At 42.6% G+C, this 22,373-nt stretch overlaps 1 protein-coding gene across 2 annotated transcripts; it reads right to left on the bottom strand.

The window, feature by feature from the left end:
- Positions 1–787: 787 nt before the first annotated feature.
- Positions 788–21,999, bottom strand: MFN1 (mitofusin 1). 2 transcript variants are annotated; one of them, XM_083868452.1, is made up of 18 exons: positions 21,890–21,999; positions 20,909–21,030; positions 19,960–20,095; positions 18,551–18,713; positions 17,788–17,912; positions 16,226–16,334; positions 13,867–13,974; positions 13,118–13,271; positions 12,927–12,994; positions 8,540–8,661; positions 6,954–7,080; positions 6,576–6,680; positions 5,409–5,511; positions 4,196–4,425; positions 3,575–3,730; positions 2,910–3,106; positions 1,553–1,687; positions 788–875 (listed from the first exon to the last, which is right to left on the bottom strand). In XM_083868452.1, exons 2-18 carry the CDS (start codon positions 21,021–21,023, stop codon positions 806–808), a joined length of 2,223 nt encoding a protein of 740 aa, XP_083724578.1. In that variant the 5' UTR covers positions 21,024–21,030; positions 21,890–21,999; the 3' UTR covers positions 788–805. The 2 variants fall into 2 exon arrangements, with proteins under 2 accessions (XP_083724578.1, XP_083724579.1); XM_083868453.1 differs by lacking the exon at positions 21,890–21,999 and adding an exon at positions 21,222–21,330.
- Positions 22,000–22,373: the final 374 nt, after the last annotated feature.

Genomic DNA, 22,373 nt, shown 5'->3' with positions numbered 1-22,373 from the left:
GAGGGACTGGGCAGGGAGAGAGGAGTTTCACCATGTCCTGCTCCCTGAACGCAGCAACAGGAGCTCCAGGTCCCTCCTGGCACCCTGAGCTTCCCTACCCAACCTGCACCATCATGCCCAGGCCATCTCAGCAAACCCTGCTGTGCCTGGCACACCCCTGAGCTCCCCTGACCGTGGTTTTAGCCACGTGCTCATGGGCAAAGGACACTTCACTGCTCTGCCAACTGCAGGAAATAGCTTCACTTTCATGTGATCAGTGCCAGAGGAGCTTGAGCCACTGCATGTCCTTAGTGCAGTTCACCCTCCTCTTTTGCTGCCCAACACACTGGCACCTGCTTTCCAAACATGTCAGGAGTCCTCTCCCATGCCAGTTTGTACTTCCCTTCACTAAACAAAATCACGCCCACATGCAAAACCAGCACCCTCCATCCCTGGACAATTCCTAAGCAGCAAAGCAGGAGACTGGGCTAAGCTCTTCCCCTGCCTAAGGTCCTGGATGCCAGGAAGTGAGACTTGCCACTGCTACATACTCATGAAAACCAGTGAAGATTTGTCAAGTGCCCAAAAAAATTTAGTGTTTAAAGGTAATTTTTAACCCAAAATCTGCAAAATGAACATAACATTCAAGAACATCACAGCTCTTCAGTTTGGTTCACCATCCAACCGTCCAAGTTTTACAACAACTGTCACCAGAGTAATATTAAAAATATAAATAATTTCAAGTGACTCCACAGAATAGAAGTGCCACCTGTAAAATTTCTACTTTGCCCTACAAAGGAGCACCAGGAAGGTTCACAATGATGTTTTATTTACTCTTTTGAAGAAACTGTTTTGTGAAGCGATCTAGTTCGTTCTCAAGGTGAATGGCTTTATTTCTGTAAAACAAACAAAAGCAAGAGATTTACTTCAGTGCCCCAACATCCCAAGGCAGGATTGACATCAGTGTTTCATTTCTATTCTCTACTGACACCCCAGCACTAAGAAAACGTCAATGCAGGTTTTTAGAAGGGGTGTGTGGGGGCAGATGTTCATCTGCCAGTGCTGGTGGATGTCCCAGGCCAGGAATCAGCAGCTCAGAGCCAGGGCAGCCTTGCAGCAGGTGGAAAGAACAGGGAACTACAGCTGAGGCTGCTTCCAAGTCCCTAAACCACCAACTGCTGGAAGTTCCTCCTCTGCAAACACCTACCACTGGCAGCAGCAGCAAGCACTGCACTGGATGACTCAGCACAGCTGCTCTCCTGCTCTGCTCTGGGGAAGGGGCTTTGGGAAGGTGCCGCCCTCAAGTTACTGAGAGGGGACAAAAATTCTGGTCAAAGGCCTGTCTCCCACACAAGGGTAAAGATGAGCTAAGAAATAATATTTTTGGAGGTTAGCTAATTCACTGAGGCAGCAGCATATATTTATTTAACTTACCCAGAGCTGTTCAGGGTATCTTTGCATCCCCTTCTGCACCTGAACTAACCTAGTTCAACTCCAGAATAACAGCAACCACTGGTCACTCTGAAGTCAGCAAGGCTAAGAGATGCTTGTGGTCAGTCACACCACGACTTACCTCAGCTGCCTGGAGCTGCTCTGTATGTTCTCCAGCTGATCTATTTCTTTGGAAAGCCTAGCTATTTCTTTCTCCAGGTTTTTCTCAGTAATATCCACCTGCTGACAGAGCCGAGCAAAAGTAGTGGCCATTTCCCTAAAGTGAAAACAAGTTTATAATCGTGATTTACAGAAGTTTGTGCTAAAAAAAATAGTAAGAAATAAAATCTCATGGCATTGCAGTGTACAGAACATAGCACACCAAATACAAACCTCCAGCTGTTATGGGATTAGAGAATAGCAGAAAGCAGGAGAATTTGGGTACTTTTTAAATTAAAAAAGAAACCCTCAAGACACCAAATGCACCTCAGTTTATGCCTGCATTGTGCCTGGCCATTTTCATAGAACATTAACAGGTCCAAGTCTGAGATGGGGCTCTGGCTGTGGCAGGAAGTGCCAGACCAGCCCCACACTGCCAAGCTCAGTCCCCTGTGCTACACTCAGTGCCCTGCTCACAGGAACATGAGCCTTGTGCAGGGTGAGGAGTGCTCCAGGCCTGCCCACTGAGGCTCCCCATCCTACATCCCTCCTTAGCCATGTGCTCCCAACCTGTTCCAAGGCTCCTCCTCACACAAAGGGAAAACAAACCCAGTTACCAGCCTGAGCCCAGCACCCAAGCTCTCATGCAGGAGACAAAGCACCCTTTCCTCTCTACTGGAACACTTATTTGAGTGCAGCTCTTCCATGTCCTCACAGAGCCGCTGGACACAGGGATAGATCTCTTTCCTCTACTGAAGTTTAACTTTTTACTATTCCATTTTTTTTTTGTTTCCTCTTTCCAAAACACTTTCCCACCTGTCACTGCTAAGTAATGTCTGGCTGATTGTCTTCCTTAGCTTCTTCTTGAAGCTAATACATAGTATTATGGTTGGATATTGTATTTTGATTGAATTACCATTTCAGAGAATTAGGGCTGCTAATGCGCCCTCTAGCCCCCAGGGTGCTGAACACCTCTCCTGTGTAGCTCAGGGAATAGTTCAGAAAGGCTATCAAAGTTCACCTCCTGCAGTGCACAGGAGCCAGGATTGGCTGCTCAGAACTCGCCCAAAGCAGCCCCTGGGGCAGAGGCTCTGCTCATCCTTCCAGGGACTCCAAGGGCAGAGCAACTCAGCCTCCAGTAGAACAATCTCTCATGTCTCTACTGTAAGGTGCTGGACAAAGAGTCACCATCTTCAGAGCACCACACCCACCCACACAGGGATGCAGGTATTGCCCTTTTCAGGTGGGCATTTTAAACTCTCTTCAAACCCTCTCCAAAGGGACACCAGAGGTGCCATCGTGCAGGGCCCCAGTGAGGGGCCAGCCCATGTGACACTTACTGCTGCACCTGGTGGCTGCAGTTGGCACTGGTGAGGCTGACAATCATCTGCAGCTTCTCGGTGGCATAGTTGACAAACTGCTGCTTGAAGGCCCTTTCCTTGGCCCGGGTGGTCCACGTCAGCCTCTCGTACAGGTACAGCAGCCCGTACATGCTCAGCGACAAGGAGATCAGTTTCCAGCCTATGGTTTTCCAAATCTGAAAAACAAAATCTTCATTAGCTTAAAGAAGTTGCCCTACAGGATAAAAGCTAATTCCACCCGTTTTTAAAAAATCATCTCCACAGCCCTTTCACTGGACTACAAAAATAAATGTTTTCCATATTATTACTGCAGAGCAATACAGCTACTTTCACATGAGCTGGTCTCCAAAGGCACAGAGAATGTGCATGTTACAGAAGCCTTGCTGCTCTTGCAAACCAAATGAGGTACCATCAGATCACCATTTAATTCAGGCATTGAACACAGATTTATAGCACAGAGAATATGCCTCACAGTGATTAGCCTGGTTTCTCACTATGAGCTGACTGTGGGTACCCACGGCACTGCTCATCTGGCCCGGAGTTGAGTCCATGGCACACTCTGTGTTACACCCCAGGCAGGACAGAGCAGCTCAGCCTCTGCCATCCCTTCCAGCAGGGAAGGGAATGTTGCCAGTGCTACTTGCCACTCCTCCAACAACGATGACGCTCATGGAGGTCCGGGATGTCAGCGAGGCTAAACTCAGCACCAAGGGAACCATAAAGTCATCCTGGGGCGCGCTGTCGGGAGTGACGGCGGGGAGGCTGGAGCCTGATGGGGTGCTGGCTAAAGGACGAGGGATCTAGAAATGGGAACAGCAGCCTGAGTCAAAAGCATTAAGGAACTACACAACTGGGTTTTATTGTCATATATTCAGGCTTTGATTTACTTGAAGGAAACCCTTCAATCTGAACAAGACTGCTGAGGAGCAGTGGAGGCTTTGACAGTTCCTCCAACAGAGAATAAGGGTCTGTGCAGGGCTGGTACAGACCTAAGGGTCCAAATGTTACAAATGGAATAGGCTACTCAATGGGTTCAATCCAAAGGAAAACCAACTTGTGTAACAGCTGCACAAAGTTTAAAAGAAGTTTTTAGTTCCATTCTAACCCTGAATATAATCCAATAAAAACAAGCCTCACCACAAATATTTCACACAATGGATCTAGGGAAAGGTAGCAGGAAGCGTGTAAATAGCACTGGCACAGAGTAAAAATCAATATATTCTCATTGAGGTAAAACAGGGCAGCCCAAGCTCTGAAGGACTCACATGTATGTTTGGATCTGCTAATCCCAGGAGTACTTTCTGAGCTTGTTTAGGACCCAAGAAACGGTTTACAAGAGAAGTCCATCCCAAAGAAAAGTGGAACATGATATCCTCTTGAAAATCTGCACACAGGCTGTGACAGTTTAGATCATAGCTAAGGTCAAACTTCCTGCATGGAATTAGCAAGTGGAGCTGATCCTGAACATTAGAAGGCAACAATGGTTTCAGATTTTCTAGAAATAAGAACAAATAGTAAAGATGAGTTAACATTAGAAGAAAGGAAGATTATATTCACGAGCAGTATCTCTGCACTGCTGACCAGCTTTGTCCATTTAGAGAATCTAAACTGACCAGTTCATTATTTATTTATTTGTAAAATCAGTGAGATTTTAGCAGGATTGATCCTAACATGGATCAATCAGAGAGCATGGAATTTATTGCTCTGATACAAGAAAACAGTCATGAAAATCAACTCACCAAGGAAGCACTGCTGGAAAAAAAGACTCAAATTAACTGAAAGACCTCTATCAGTGGCCAAAAGATAAGGATGGAGTAAGAAAAAAATGGATTTATCCATCAGTTCTGTGGTGCCACACGGAAAAGGCAACATTATTACATAAGAGGACAGAAGGGTTCACATAATTTCATGAACTTGCTCTGAATCTTTTATTACCAGGAACAGACCAATAGAGATGGATGTGCAATAAAGTTACTACTTATTAAAAAAAAAAAGGGGAGTGCACAAATCCTTTGTGAAATGAACTGTTTTGCATTCTGGGCCTGGAGGGACCTAGGGAGAGCATTACACTGCAGAAACATTTTCTATTAATTAGTGTATATGGTGTATCTCTTGTGGAAGCCAAATTTTAAATAGGTTTATAAAAGGATTAGATGAGTTTTCAGAGGACAGGTCCATTACTACTTGCTTAAGCCATTAATCCAGATGCAGTGTATCAGCTCAGAAGTCCCTAAAATGGAGAGGGATTGCTACATTTACCCTGGTTCATTATTCTTCTCCCCCAGCATCTGTTATTGGTTAGGATCAGGAACAGGGGACTGAGCTAAACACTCAGTCCTGGTCTATCATGGCTTTTCCTTTATCTTTTATAGCATCAATGTTAAACATGATCAGAAGGAAAATTCTTTAAAAACCGAATTTTCTTAGATTGTCCTCCTTTAAATGTGAAGTGTTAACATTCCTCCTCCCTCCTCCTACCAATGATCTCCTGCTGGGACTGGTGCATTGACTGGTTCACTTCAGTGGAGCAGCGCTCAGCCAGGTTCTTCCCCAAACCGTCTTCAATGTGTTTGTTCAGCTCCTGAAGTGTTATAAAGAACACAAGCTCAGAAATTTGTATTCAGCCAATCAGTTACATGATACGGAGCAGGAATATGTTACACACTAAGCACTGTTATTTACAGTGGGAAGAAAAGCATATTTCCATGGAAATAACATACCTTCCAACTGGGACTGAAAACCTAACTGAAGTGACACAGGAAAGACCTCCCTAGGACTGTAAACATTAAAATACGTAAGAACAAGACTTTCATAGGACTTTCAATAACCTGTGACAGTGAAAAGCAAACCTACTGCCCTGCAAAGCCCTTCCTGTATCATTTGATGGGAGCCAATTCCACTGCTCTGCACAGGGACAAACCCAGCCACCAACTCCCATGGGTCAGGACACTCTGTTGAGGTGAAACAGCACAGAGTTGCAAATGAAGCACTCCCAGGTGATCAGCCAGGCTGGAACAGCCTGGGATGAGCTCAGCTGGTTGGAGCATGGTGCTGTTAACACCCAAGTTGTGGGTCTGATCTCTGTATGAGCCATTTGTTTAAGAGTTGGACTCGGTGATCCTTGTGGGTCCTTCCAACTCAGATCATTCTGTGACTCCAGGGGAGAAGCTGCGGCAGTCATCACTATCAGCAAAGTCTGGGCACGAGAGGCAAACACAGCTCTATGTGCTTTAATTTAAAGCACTAAGTTTGAGAAGGAATTTATAAAAGTTTAAAAAACCCAAATCAGTTTTTTATTAAAAGTGTTGGGTATTTGCATGCTCATTTTGTTTTTGGATTTATTTAATTTTAGGAGCAGTGAAAATTATTTATGCAAAGCCTTATTTATTGGAAGTGAAGACCTGAAATTAGAAACCACTCTACTACTGAAAAGATGCTGAAAAAAAATATTTTCTTTCTAAAATCAAAGCAGAAAATATTTTCAACCTTCTTCAGTTTTGGGTAGAGATATGCACATGTCAGCAAGCAAAAATCCTGTAATGCTCAGACAAAGTCACATAAAATCTATGCAAGTTATAAAAATACAGAAGTAGAGATAAAGGGAAAGACAAAGAGTCTGGCTTCAAACCATTCAAAAAAACTTACTGCCTTATAGGCCTTCAGTACTTGAGGAGAAGGGTGAAAATCAGAATAAAATTCATCAACTAAAACTGAAAGCCGGCAAATCTCATCAGTCATGGCAGAGGAGACCTGGAAGAACACAGGAAATACATAAAATGTTTCTGCCACCTTTTCCAGACAGATGAGAACAGACTACTGCATGAACTGTCCCAAGAAATTATTCCATCACCTGTCAGGAAAGATTGCCATTTTAAGCATTTGTGGGTTTTTTTTTGGTATGGAAAAAGGAACATCCTGACACTTCAAACATTATTTCCTGAGATGGGTGGGCTCCAAAAGGAGTTGCCTGAGAGAGGAGGCAACACTTGGATCTGGGAGGTTGTTCCCACTGCCTTGACTTACTTTGTTTTCGACTTCCTCAGTAACTTGTCTGATTTTTTCCTTGGTGTCTTCTGTCAGAATGTTCAGCTGATTTCGAACGAAGTCCAGCCTGTCCTTCCGATCTTCTCGCTCCTCCATGGAATGGACTCTACCCCAGCAGAAAGGAAATCACCATCACCACCATGTATTCCCCCAGGAAAGAACAGGCCCCTAGCCAGGCATGGAGCACCCAGCTGATGGTTTCTGAGCAGCCAGGGGGAATGCCAAGTGACACTGGCTGCCCAAAGCAGAGGCACTGCTCCACAAGGGCTGTACATGGCAGTTCCATGTGCACCAGCATTCAAATTCAAAGGCTGTGCTGGGCAAACACAACTCAAACACAGCATTTCGAGCCTGAACTGTTATCAATCAAAAAAGGTGTGGGGAATTGGAGGCCTTTAATAACTTGTCTACCCTGATTTATTTAAAAAAAGGTAAATCTGATCAAACTGCTGCTCACAAACAACATCAACCACTCCTGAACAGTGACGTGAGTCTGGCAACCCTGCAAAGCAAAGGGGCCGGGGCAGAAACAAATCTTGTCACAAACAAGCCTCTTTAGAATTCCTTGACCTATCACTTAAGCAAAAATTCCTGAAAACCTGAAGCAATTTTATCTTGAAGGGCCAGAAATGACAAATAGCAATTCAGACTAAGATGTGTCACCACAGACATGTTGGTTGAGTCAATTGACAGAAAGAAATAGAATATCAGAATATTTTCAAACATTTCACAGCATGTTTTCATGGGATCTGACAATGTGAGACAAGCCAGTATGTAAACAGGCAGTCTGTAAAAACTGACATATTCAGGGGGATGAGTTTGAGTGTTTGACAGCACAGTGAAGTCTGTTGAAACACAGACACGTTATTGACAGGCAGGAAGGAGATGGATGGGAAGGATTAATCGTGACAGCAAGTTCACTGTGTACAAGAGACACAAGGTGGCAACAAAAGTGAGGAAAAACTGCACACATATGCAAACCTCAAAGGATACATGAAGCTACCAGACAGAGCAGATGAGCTGCTATCATTAGCACTAAAGGATTACATGAGTGAAGAGAGAATAATGATATTTAAGGATGCAATCTGGAAGGGGCCAGAGGCCAAGCTTCTGTTAGCTTGGGCTCATCTCATTCCTTACAGTATTCTGATCACTTGCAAATTAAAGCATCTACATACTTCCATTTTTTCTTCACTGTAACTGTTAATGGAAGTTGAGCAGGCACAAACATCACTTCTGAAATTATGGATATCACTAGAAAAACTTAACGTTTTAAATATTTCTGAAAAAAAGGTTTGAAAACACACAGATTGCAAGTCAGTAATGAAGAACACTCATCAAACCAAGATCCCTGTACAGAAGTCACAGACCAAGAACACAACTGAGTGGGCAAGTGAACAATGGTAAGACTGATATATTGACACAACAGGGAAATTGTCTGTTCCTTACCAACCAGGAAAAGTGAATTTTAAAGTCCATAATGACCCAAGAAAATCACCAGCACAGAATTGGCTCCTCAGATGATCTGGACAAAGCAAATCCAACCAGCCCTCCCACCCACCTACCTTTTCTCTGCTGCTGCCACGTTTATGGTGTCCATAATGTTTTTCACAGTATCTATTATCTGTTTAGCTCTGATAGTGTGCTGTTCAAACTTGGTTTTCACGGCTGACTGCGAGATACACTCCTGCGAGGGGCCCAAGCCACAACACATTACTGCAATTCCATGCCAACACAACCAGGAATTTCACTGTCAGAAAGCACATGCTGCCAATTTTACCATGAACTTAAACCAGTGGGAAGTAAAAAGGGAGAAAGTATAAAGAAATTAAAAGACAACAGAAACTGAAATCTCAAGTGAGTCTATGGCAGCAAATCTGCCTTCGTGTCCATTCACAGTAATGTGCATTGGTTTTCATTCTTTTAAAATAAATGAATAATGTAAAAAAAAAAAAAAAAAAGAAAAAAGAAAAGAAAACAGAAAACTTGGATGAATACATAAGACAAATCTATCTCTCCAAGAAATTTTCAAAACCATCTATTTGGAATTACAAATGTCAAATATGAATGCTAGTAATATGGCCTGGCTTCAATTTTCTTTGTTGCACTACACAGTCTTACTTTCAAGAGGCAATTCTGTCAATAAAATTTGACATTCTCATGTCAATACTGACAATCCAGGAACAAAATACACAATTAAGAATAAGAAACAAGGGTTTTCTCACAGGATAAATAAATGTTAAGTAGTCCTTAAAATATCAGCTTGTTTGCATATTATTGAAGCGTTAAATGAGTAGGTAGAAAATGCTCTAACAATACAATTTCTAATCAATCTTAAATATTGAACAGCAATTCATAAATACAGGACAGTGACTGAAGAGCTCTTGTGTTTGAGGAGAAGAAAGTGAGCAGCTGATTTCCTCAAGCCAGATTGAAGGGATTTTTAAATTGTTCTCCATCTGTGGATTCACCTTTCATGGCACAGGTTTAAACTGCTTTTAGAAGACTTGCCTATGACCTTAGCATATGCTGTAATTACAAATTTTGACTATCAAAAAATAATAGATGAAAACAAAATAAACAAAATGGGTAAAATAGTCCCTGTTCCTCGACGAAGCAGATCTAGAAATCAGCAATGAAAGGCCAGAGTTTCTTAAATATCAGCACATTGTAAGAGCTAGACTAGGCACAGAGCAGAGTCTTCCCAACGTTAGTATGTGGTAGATAAAAGGGTGACAATCACTCACAACACAATCAGAAAATCCAAGTTAGAGCACTAGGAAAAACACAAAGGTTAGTTAAACAATGGGGAAAGATAAGAGGGGGACAGCAGCAGTTTTGCTGTTAGTCTGTAATAAGTATTTACTGAAACCAAGATAAACTGTGTTTCAACAGTCTAACCAAAACCAGGCACCTTCCAGCCCACGCCTCATTCCTGCTCTGCCTTTATTCCCCTCTACAGCCAGGAGTACCCTTCTACCCTGCCTCCCTCCTCCACTGCTTCCCACACCACTTCTGTATTTGAGAAACTGGAGAAGCAACTCTCAACCTAAGGCATGGTGGGCTTGGTTTTGTGTAGGATATCCTCCAGGCACTGCTGCACACAGTGCAGGCCCCAGGCATTTCTTTGCTGTACCTCACTGTAAAATTTCAGGAAATACAATGACTACTTTCTATTATTCCCCAATATAAAAATTCAGAACTGATCTAAGAATTCAATGCTTTAAGACTGCCTCTCTCCTTTCCTTTGTTGCAATACAGCTGATTATATATAGTAGCATCACTTTTTAAAGCTACTACATTTCTAAAATCTTAATTTCCCCACTGCTTACAAGTGTTTCTAGTAATGCCTGCACGAGTTTTCTTTAGCAACTTCAACCACCCTGTGCTTTGCAGACAAACATATTCTGGTTTTGGAATATTTCTTCCCCTCACACAAAATCTATATAAATCTTACAAGACTTTCAAAAATAGCCCAAATTTTTCTCCTACCACAACTAACTATCACTGGTGGGTTGTTTCTAGATCTTTTTTTTTTTTCCAAAGATTCTATCTATACTGAGCTCATATCAGTCCTGGATTAAACAGGCTTTCCTCTTTAGTATCAGGGAACTGATACTAAAATCAGGAATGTGGAAGTGCTGGAGAAGTAACAGCTCCTCTTCTCAGCCCATATGGAGAAGAGGGAAAAGCTGTCCAATTTTAGTGAAGACAAAAGCAGGGTAAAGAGAATCCAGGGGGAGCAAACCCAGCAGATACAGCCAGGGGGAGCAAGGCACATGTGGACAGGTCTGCGAGGTGACAGATTACGGGGAGATGTGAGCTGGACAAAAAAGTGAGAGGTGTTTGGGAAGTCTGAGGAGGGCACCTGCACAGGACAAGGAGCTAAAGGCAAGACAGACTGAGGGAGGGGAGGAGTCAGTGTCTGATGAGGACAGACAGAAAATCTGTGCTCTCATCCCTTCCTTTTCACACACTGGAATGTAATCCAAGCTGCTGGGACTTGCAGCTCCTCTGTCAGGAAACAGAGTAATGCAAAGTGCTTTAGGCAGAAAGGCTCAGGCCGTACTCAGGGCTGTACAGCATCTGAGTTTGGTCTGGCAGTGCACAAGGCACGGTATCAGTGAGGATTTCACACAAAGTTCTCCCTGCAGTCTGAGATTGCTCATTAATACACAGCCTAGAGCTGGCAAGCAGAACTGATGACAGCAGTATGCTGATGTCAGCTACTTTATCAGCTCAGGTGACAGCAATTTGAGTATTAGGCCTGAAGACTTCAGACCTGGTAAACCATTTCAGCCTCAGTCTTGCTTTAAAAGCACAAAAACTGCCACTGTAATTTAGGAAACTGCCACAAAACTTTAATGTGAAAGAGGCTGCAACAGCAAGTGCTCAAAATTTAAATTGCTTTGGCAATGTTAATTCAGCATAGTTGTCATTCTCTTTAAATGATGGGATCACACCCCTATTCCAAGCCATTAATAATGACTTTAGAATGAAACACAGCTGAGCAGGGAAAAACACTACAGAATCCACTCTCACTGTTGGAGTCAGGTGTGCACCAAATATAACACATTGTGAAAGAAGAAAAAAGGTTGAATTAAGGCCATGCAGTGCTGTCACAGAATTGTCCCTTGTCCCAGCCTCTGCCACAGAAACTTGTCATGGTTGTGATCCTGTGACAGATATTTCTCATTGTGGTGGCCAACTTGAGTCTGTGGCATCTGATTTACAGATGTGCTGAGCACTCACAGCATCACACCATTTAATAAGTCATCATCCATCTTCATATTGTAATATTCTAAGCATTGAGCTTAACTGTAATTATAAGAGATTTTGTCAAACAAGCTTTGGGTACAGCAGATGGCAAAATACAATAAAGAACAATAGCTGATTTAGAAGCTTGATTTCCACTTTTTTCCTGCTGGCTCAAAGTTTCCTACTATGGTTCTGAGAACAAAAATTGCAAAAGCCATGCACATTTGACTACAGCTAGTGACACAAGGAATGTCATGTCTCATGGAGCCAGGCCCTGCCAGTGCCCTGAGCCCATCATTTCAACACTTCAGTCACCTCTCATATGAGTGTGGATAAGGATTAAATTTAGTCTGACAATTTCTTCCTTATGCAAGACCAAATCAAGCTATTATTCTAAAACCTCTCTGATATACACACATCACTACATAATTCAGCTTTGCTAAGGTTAAATGGGTTTATTGTAATGCAAGAAAAAATACTTTTCAGAGGTAGTTTGATTTTTTTTTAAATACTCATATACAAAACCACAGAGGGATACCCAAGAGGCTTCCTTAAGATATCCAAGAATGGCTTTAGTTAACTAAAATTATCAAATTCAGCAGGTCAAATGGATCCCATCACAAAGAAACTACTCAACTGTCTAAACAGTCCTACTTCTGTAGAAACTGTGAACTCCAACCATGAAAATGGCTAAACTGAGGTGAAAAGGTGGATTCTGTACAGCACAAAGGATGCAAGGAGAGTGTTAACACTCAGAGTAACAGAGGTAAGAGGTACATAATGGTGATAGATTCAAAACTCTGGCTTTAGAAATGAAAGCAAATTTTTATATTTACATTGATGAAACTGAATTTCTTACTGCAAACACTCAACAGCACCTGGCTGTAAGTGATACAGGTTTCAAGACTGTAATTTCTTCTTACATAGACCATATTGGTCTTGAGACCTCAAAACATGAGCTAAGAGTTCTGGTCCCTTCCTTCACGACATAATTCTCCTTTTCAACAACTACTTGCTACTCAAGGTGAGGAGAGTTTGAACAGAAGCCACAGAAAAGGCAAAGCTGCAGATGGTTTAAGTACCTTACACTCCTCCACTTGCTAATATGGGTAATTCTCAGTATAATTAAGCTAAGCATAATAAAGAGCTACTTTTACAATAAAAAAGGCAGTCTAAAAAGCCCATCATAAATACCTCAAATATCTGCTCAAAATGCTGAAATTCCTGGAATCTTGTTTGAAATCCTTCAGCAAGTGCTGCACCTGTGAAACAACAGACCATAAGGAAGACAGCAGTATCTCAGAGCAGTGACTGCATCTTAAATATACTGATCAGGTTTTATAGTGTTTTTCTGTATTTGAGGAAAAGCAGGAATTCCTACACACCACCCTCTGGCATTCCTTGGGCCTTTTGTCTCCTGGCACTCAGAACTTCCTTTGCTGAAACGAAGAAGATGCGATTTCTGGCTTCCACAGGATCAATAACCTTGAGCTCATCGACCAGGAAGGTCAGGCAGCGCTCCATGTGCTGCCTGCGCACCTGAGGGAAAGGGGAAAGGCACAAACTGATCACAACATCAGAGTCAGATGCTGCGCCACCCCTCAGACAGCAGATGCCTGCCAACCCTACAGAGGCAGCAGCTGCTTTTACTCCTTTAAACAGACCTGGGCACAACAATACCTCCTCCTACAGTTGTATTTACACAAGTCAGAGAGCTCAGCCAGTGACTGGGGTGAACCCTTCATTCTCCATACAGGGAGAAATGATTCTCACTGTCTGAGGATCCAAACTGTTCCCATCTAATGCTGCACTTTCCCAGCTGCTCTGTGCAGGTATAAATGTATAAACTGTGCCCTCAGGCTGTACTATCACTGCAGAAACAAAAGGTAATAGAAATAAGATTAAAAAACAAGCTTAACTATGGAGGGAAAAAGTGCTAAAGAAGTCTCCCATTTTATTACTTGCCTGCTTGTGTTGTCATTTGAATTTCAAGTTGCTTTTTGGTCAGAACAAGTAATAGGTTATTTCAATTTTCTGACCATGTAATTTAGCCTTTTATTAATAAGCCAAAGCTGGTGTTTCCATATTAACACATATTAATTGTCAACCCTGTAAGAGCCATCAATTCACTCACATCTTCCATGTATTCTGGTTCTGAGGCAGAGGCATCCCATCTATTATTGAGGATGAAGATGTTTGGCTTAGAAAGTCGTTCGTTCACTTTATGGAAAAAATGTTTCTCCTAAAAATTAAAGCACAAACAGAAAACTCCCTAGACATCCAAACCAGAGTCAGGCATTCTTCTCCAACAGATTCTGAAATTTATCTAGCTTTTTAAAAGATTATAATAAAGAATTCATCAGTATTAAAATCCACAGGTATTCAGCACATAACAGGCTTGTGGTAGTTCAAAAGTCATCAAATGTCTTGAAACTGGTGCCAGTGCTAAAAGTCAAAGACACTGCAATTCTTTAAAAATTGCTAAAAATACAAACTAAGGAAACTTCCAAAAACAGTTCAAAAAACACTGATGCCTGACTAAAACAATGAAGTCTCCCTTATCTGAAGTACCAAGATGCTCCTCCTAACCTGTAAAACCTGGATTTATATCCAGATAATAAATACATCATCTAACTATTCTTCACCTAAGCAACATCAGCTCGAACTACAGAGAAGTAACATTTCCTGCATGAAAAGGTATGGTTGAGACACAGCAAAAAGTCATTGATGAATGTCTTAATTTAACAAAATCAGGTGTATTCAGGTCCCTTGCCTGCACCTACCACCCATTATTGCTGTTTACAGAGTTATAATGGGTAAGTCGTGATGGAGTGAGTCCCCACTCAGCAAAGCTGAAACACAAGAGATGTCTGGGCTGCCATAAACTTCTCTGGATTGCAGCAGGACACCACGACATCCCCTGCACACAGCACTGGAGATCCATTACTCTCCATCAGCTGAGAACAAGCATGAGCAAACCAGGTCACTGCTGCAGAAATCAGAATTTTGTCTGAGCAGAATTTATGAGGGAATAGTAGAAGAGTCACGTTTTAACAAAAAAATCTCTGGTAGTGTGGCAGAACAATGCCAAGTATTCTCAAACCTGTTATGGTAAGAGGCAAAAACAATACTTAAGGAGGATGAGAATATAGTTGTCAAAAGCTTTATCTGCAGAATAACTTATGTTATCTCTATAGCAATGAGAGCTCCACTGAAATAATTTTTCTTTTTCCTTTAATTAAAATAGGTCAACAACTGTGTTATACACATAATGTAAACGCAACTTACAGATTTTGTCCATATTAAAAACCTAAAAATGTCACTCATGTGACATAACAGAGAAGATATGGCCACAGTGGTGCCAAATCCTTCTTGCCTTGAATGTTTTAAGAATTTTCTTTCTCTTCTGAATTACATCTCTTGTACTTGACTCTTTGTGGACTCAGAACGTTAAGTTTAAAAACATTGCATTCCATCTTCTGAGCTTTCTCCGACTTCTGCCAAACTATTCTAATTTGCTAGAATGTAAAGAAATACTGTCTTTGCACACTCAGCTCTTGACTGTATTAAAAATTGTCTCAACAGTTAGACAGTTCAGATCTTTCAGGTCAGAACTACGCTCAGAACAACCAGAACATATTACTTGTCTGCAGTAGGCTTAATAAAAATCAAGGACTTTCTCAGTAGCATTACTCTGTATTCTGGTAGTCACACTTGCAATAAATTAAAAACCTTTTATTCTCAGCATCCACAATACTTAGTTTAGTCAAAACTGGAGATCAAAATTACACCAAATTTCAATTGTATTTTGTTTATCACAGCAGCTCCTCTGGCCACTTTAAATGTTCTCCTCTTACAAGTGTTACAATATTTAGGCTGCAAGGTTCAGGGAACTCTTCTCTCTCCTGAAACAAGGCTTTACAGAACAAAGACATTGAAATATCTTCAGCTCTCCACACTGCAGAGAACCTTTACTGCTAACACCTTCTTCAGAAGAAACACAGCCCACTGAGGGGAACCTACAGCACCCATTCTCAACACAAGGTGTGAAAAGGGAATTCACCCTCTCCTGGGAGAGGAACAAGACAGGAACATACCTCCATCTAGTTTGTGTATTTCACTGAACTTACAGAGTATTTCTGGATATTAAATACTCCACAATTTCTGTGATAATACAAGTGTCTTCAAGTAACAAATACCAACAAACTGCAAGGCAAGACAAGCACTCTGTCACCCATTTATCAAAACCACAACTGAACTGGAAAAGACAATTATGATGCTCAAGGCAGAGAAAGCCAAGCCAGTAAGAAATTTAAATTTCCTTCTCCTTTTCCTAGTGAAGGACATACATTATTTCTTGCCTCCCACCCTCAAATCCTATTCACAAGATCTAAGTGCAGTGATTCACCATCTGTAAAGGTCTCAGCTAGTCTGGTTATGGAAGTGCTGAATATTTAAATGAAGAAGTAGCATAAAATCATTGCACATCATACCGTGTTCATGAGAGTTGATTCAGAATTGGCAACCAAGACAAACACATCAGCATCTAAGCAGAACTTGTCAATCCAGCTGTCCAGTTCTGTAGTGACATCTGTGCCAGGGCTGTCCAGAACAAAAACCACAAACTCTTATTTACATGGTAAAGAAGTAGTTCATTTTTATAAACTCATAAAAATAGAGTGGAAGCACCTAAGGGCCTTGCAAGAAGTTACAGGGGTTGCTATCTTGAGGCTGATGCCTACCTCAAACTTAAGGTAAACATTGCACAAGCCAATTACCATCTAGAATTTATCAGTCACTCGATCATTAGACTACCCACTCATTCCAGAATGCAATTTCTGATTAGTAAGTATGCACATATAATTAATTGCCAAGTGAAGTGACAGGCAGGCCATCAGAAACCCAGACAGCCTCACACAGTGATTCCCCTCCTCAGATCCTAATTTTAATCAGAAGAGACCATAGTTCATAAAATAATTTTTTCATTAATGAAGTCCAAGTTTAAAGCAATATGGTATGCAAGCTGTGCATAGATTTAATAAGAACCCAAAATGAAGTTAAAACTGTAGTACTATCTGTTTTTAAAAAAACTCAAATGGAATATGAACATTAAAAGTCATGTTTGCAGCACCTAGATTATTGCTAGTTCAAATTTTCTCAATTTAACAATAAAAGGATGATTTGCTCTTTTCAAGTACCTGCTCTCTCAGAATATATGCTTTTTTCTTCTCCCTTTACTTTTTACCTTTAGCAACAGAGGCTGTGCAGACTCAAGATCATGCACCCAAGAAAATAGTAACAAACTCCCAGTGATTTCAAAGTACAAGACAGAAATGGAACAAAAACCACTTCTATTTATCAAATACACACTGAGTGTTGTTTTCTTGAAGAAATCATACTTAAAAATTCACTGACACCTGTGTGAATTACTCTCAAATTCAGTATTTATTGATTTACATGCCAGGTACAGACCACCTGAAGGTCTGAAAAGCTACTACCAGGTTATAATGCAGTGGCCTGAAATAAGGGCATTTGGCATGGACAAAGCAACCACTTCCAGAATTCTTTAGACACATCAACACATAGGAAATGCCAGCCTAACACAGGGCACACACAGCTGACACAGTCACAACTACATTCTGAGGTCACCCATTACTTTAGTAGGTAGGCACTGCAACTCTTATCAGAAGCTTTTAAAAATGAAGCCCACATTGTTTATACTCCACTTGATCAGCCTGAAGCGTTTCAAGAAAGGAAATGGGCAAAAGGTTGTTGCTGCACCAACCCTATTCACACTTCCACACTGTTTTAAAGGTAGAGTATCCTCAGCCAAAAGCTATTCCCTTTTCCAGCTCAGTCACAAGACACTTGTCTGTTCCAACTGCTACAAGGGCAGAATCAGGAGGGTGGTAACAACCAGTACATACAAAAGAACAAACTCTGTCCTTGCAAACAAAAAAGCCTTTCAAGAATTTTTAATCTAAATCCATCTCTTTTCTAAATATTGTAATGGCTAACATCCTTAAGAAAATATTTACTAAAACAGAAAAGATACCTGTCCACTATAACCAAATCATCTCTCAGCAGGGCACACTTTGACTTGGGCCAAAAGACATGGACGAGACAGCCAGCCTTCAAATCTTTATCCATGTGAAGTGCATGAGCCAGCTGATTGACTGTCTAGAGAGAGCATTAAAGAGAAGACAAACATGAATACGCACCTCAAACAAATCTGTAAACCAGTCTAATTCAGTTCCCAAGCAAACTTGGACAGGATCTATCTTGAAGAGGGTAACAGAGTTCATACTTTGTTCTGGTGAACAGCTCTGATGTTTTTTTTAAAGCTCTTCAACTCACCAGCATCTAAAGTACAAGTTGTGCCTTGAAACTCAGACAAGAGTTTCTTTTGAGGCACAAGTCCTACAGGGCTGGACTGTGTGCTATGGAGCATCATCATGAATTTGCCTCAGAGATTTAACATATCAGTGTAAGCAGTTCAATAAGATGAACCCCCAAGTCCAAATGAAGGGCACATTCCAAATCCTTAATCAGTAACAGGACGTACTTAGTCCTATAAAAATAAATCACTCAACACATGCTATGCTACGAGACACACATTTGTTTTTTCTCTAGAACAGCCAAGAAAAACTGCAGAGCAGAGCACTTTCATTAGTTCCTTCATCCCTCCAAAATAAGAACTTAAAAATGATGAACAAGTGAGCCTTATCTTTTGTTGGACTTGAAATTGTTCTTAAAAAAGAGACCCTTTGAGAATCAGTTCCTGTGAAAATTGGCATGAAATCATCCAAGAAATGTACCTTGACACTCTTCTTTTCATCTGATCCTTCTGTCATAAGATAAGCCTTATCTCCATCAGTCCCTTCCACACTGAGGAAGCAGTTTGTCGTATGGCCAATCCCACTGGGAAGTACCTTATCCCACAGCATTGCATTAATGACTGAACTTTTCCCACTGCTTGTTCTAGAGGGATAGAAAACAAAAGCACTGAGAGCAGAGCACAGCAGCATCAAGCACACGTTTGTCAGAACTGAATACACCCCCACTGGAGCCCATCAGCCCCACTGAGCTGCAGCCAGGAGAGAGTGGGGAGTTGGTCACCAACTCCACCTTCTGCCACAACTTCAAGTCCCTGAAGTAGGACAAAGCAGTGTCCTGCTTTGCCCTAACCCTCTACCCCTCACCCATAAATATTTGAGGTTTAACTATTACACAACAGCACAAAGTTACACAGACCGTGACTCGTTTTTGGGCTACTTCCAGAAAAAGTTCAGTGCTCACTGTATAACAGTTCACTAATTTATTCAAGACGCCAGAGGGAGAGTTGAACTCTCTTTTTCCTGCTCAGAACTTTTTCCCTTTGCAAAAGGGAAACTTTTATCGCACATCACAGCTTGTATTCAACTTTTAACTTTCTGAAATATCAAGGCTGAGAGATAACTAATTTCTTTATTCCACAACTTTTTATAGTTTTTCTTTAAATTACTAAACTACTTTTAGCAAAATGAAGGCATGACCACCATTGTACATGTTTTTTTCAATACTATTACAGAGTTTTTAGAACCATGAAGATTCACACTCCAAAAATACATAACCATTTAAATGTAAGCACAGAAAAATCAATCTCCCTGAAGCAAAGTGGAGTAGCAGACCACATTGTTACTGCTATCCTTAAAATCATCACACAGATCTGTCAAACTGATGTTACAACCGACCAGACAAACATCTCTGTTTCTCTTCAGCTGCTCATAGACAGAAATATGAACAGATCCAAGTTTAGCTCTTCAGCACTTCTGATCAAATATAAAAAAAAGTCCTCAGTAGGAACAGTACAGAACAAAATAAATATATTAAACAAACAAAACCACAAGCTTAAAAAAAAATTCAAAAGACATTCTGGAGTACAGGACCACCTCCAATCTTCCCAAATAAAAAAAAAATAAAATAATTAAAAAAAACCCAACCCCCCCCAAAACAAACAAACAAACAACAACAAAAAAAACCAAAACCAAAACAAAACCACAAAAACAAAAACACCAATCAACCAACCAACCAAACCCAAAAAACCCCACAAAAACAAACAAAAAAACCCCTCAACAAACCAAACCAAACCAAACCAAACCAAACAAAACAAACAAACAAAAAAAAGCCACACAAACAAAAAAAAACCACAAAGAAGAAATTAAGTACTGGTAATTTCGTTCATTACCTGCCAAAAAATGCCACTTTCATGTGTCTCCGTGAGAGCACCTCTCCAATGACTGCCAGCTTTTTTTTATATGCTTTTATTTTTGCGAGTTCATCTTCTGTTGCTATCTGATCAAGCTCTGGGTTCTTGTATGTGGCTACACACAGAAAGGAGAAATATAAAAACAATCACACACAGAGAATGTGTTCTGTGATACAAGGTGTAAGTAATCAGTACTTAACATGCCAACTGCAAATTTTAATTACAGTGGTTAAACAAGACAAGCAAAACCCCAAAGTACAGACACTGATACCAGCCCTTATCATTTGACAGCTCTGCCACAAGCACTGGTGAAATCACAAGATAAATCACTTCAGATCAATCACCAATCCAACCACTGAACACAGCCTGACGGGCTCACTTGCCCAGTTCCTTGGGACACCTGTGTTTCCTTCAGAAAGGAAAGCCAGGACCTCTCATGGATACACCAGCTAAGCTGGGCTGTCCTCCCCCTGTAGAACTCACTGGGATGATGAGCAACCAACTCTGTGTGGCCACACATGTTCTATGCTGCTAAAACTTCTGAGGGTGTGACCAGTGGTTCCCTGCATTGCATCACTGATGCACCTTTCTGCTGAAAAATGGGAGAATCTGTTTGTCCTTCTTTCTATACAAAAGAAACTGCCACAGAACTACAGGACCAGGGTGGTTAAGCTTTCACCCTCATGGAAATGAGACCAGGCTGCCAGCCCAAGTGATTTAATCAGCTTTTCAGGTATGTAGCCATGCCAGGCATTCCTTCCAGCACAAGCTGACAAAAACCCCTAATGTCAAATGAAAAATGTGACTATTTCTGAAGGCGCATGTTTATACAAACAGCATAGTAATAGATAACACAAGGTACACTATGCTGCTGTAAAACATACTCAAAACAAAGCACAAGGCTCTCGTGTTCAAGGGGAAAGCTCACCTTCCACGAAGGCTGCTCCCTCAGTGACATAGTCCAGCAGCTGGTCGAAGATGGCAGTGATGGTCTTTTTGGCCTGCACAAAGTGCTTCAGTGGAGACACGGCGGCTTCTGCCATGCTGCAGCTGCAAGGAAAGGTGCATAAAATGACCAAACACTCGGTACACACAGAGCTAATTAAAACTCATACACTGCTCACACAGCCTTTAAGAAACAAAACAAAACAAAACAAAACAAAACCGCCCGAAGCCCCAAACCAAAGCTCTAAACTCCAAAGAGCAGTAAGCTCAGTTTGTTTACTCTGATCTCTCCTCACCACAAGCGCCAAGAGCGGCTGGCCAAACTCAGGGACAGGTAGGAACCGATCTGGTGCTATCTGTCCCGGAAACACGAGGCTTTCCCCTGGTCAAACACGCCTCCCCACCGCCCGCGCCTCAGCGCTGTCCCGCCGGCCGGCAAGGACGGGCCCCGCTCCCTCCCGGAGCCCCGGCCCGGCGGGGTCAGGCCCAGGGGCCGCAGTCAGACCCTCACGGTGCCTCACTCAGCCGTGCTCTCTCATGCAGCCCCTCAACCCCGGTCCCTCACGGAGCTCTGGCTCGGCCCCGCTCCCTCACGGAGCTCTGGCTTGGCCCCGGTCCCGCGTGGAGCCCCGATTCAGCCCCGCTCTCTCACGGAGCTCTGGCTTGGCCCCGGTCCCGCGTGGAGCCCCGATTCAGCCCCGCTCCCTCACGGAGCTCTGGCTCGGCCCCGGTCCCGCGTGGAGCCCCGATTCAGCCCCGCTCTCTCACGGAGCTCTGGCTCGGCCCCGGTCCCGCATAGAACCCCGATTCAGCCCCGCTCCCTCACGGAGCTCTGGCTCGGCCCCGGTCCCGCATGCAGCTCAGTCCCGCTCCGTCACGAAACCCCCGCTCGCCCCCGTCTCTCACGGAGCCCTGGCATAGCCCCGGCCCCTCAGTGAGCCCCCGCTCCCCCCATGTCTCTCACGGAGCTCCCGGTGCCGGCCCCTGTCCCTCAGGGAGCCCCGCTGGCCCCGGCCGTGCCCGTCACCGCCGCCACCGGGACGGGGGCGGGGGCGTCACTTCCCTTTCCTCCGGCCATGACCCCGCTCCACGCCCGCCCGGGCACCGCCATGTTGGGTGCGGGCTGAGGGCGGCCGGCGCCATCTTGAGCGCGGGCAGGTCGCGAAATGGAGCCGGGCGGGACCATCATCAGGGACACCGGGGCTCAAAGTCTGCGAAGTGACACCGCCCGGGGCTCTCGGGAGTTACAGAGCACCGAGACCTCGTGTATTTGATATAGTAACAATAGGAAACGAGAGCCAAAGTGAGAATCGGCGACAACAGCATGCCAGAGAACACGTTGTTTGAGGATTATTAATTGGCTGTATTTTAAGATCTTGCAATAGTTTGTGGGATGTAAACTTTGTTTTGGAGTCAACAATCTTTCACATTAAAAAAAAAAAAAAAAA

Source organism: Zosterops lateralis (assembly GCF_965231275.1).
Source record: "Zosterops lateralis genome assembly, chromosome: 10".
NCBI classification, from domain to species: domain Eukaryota; kingdom Metazoa; phylum Chordata; class Aves; order Passeriformes; family Zosteropidae; genus Zosterops; species Zosterops lateralis.
This window is presented reverse-complemented; position numbering and strand designations above follow the sequence as displayed.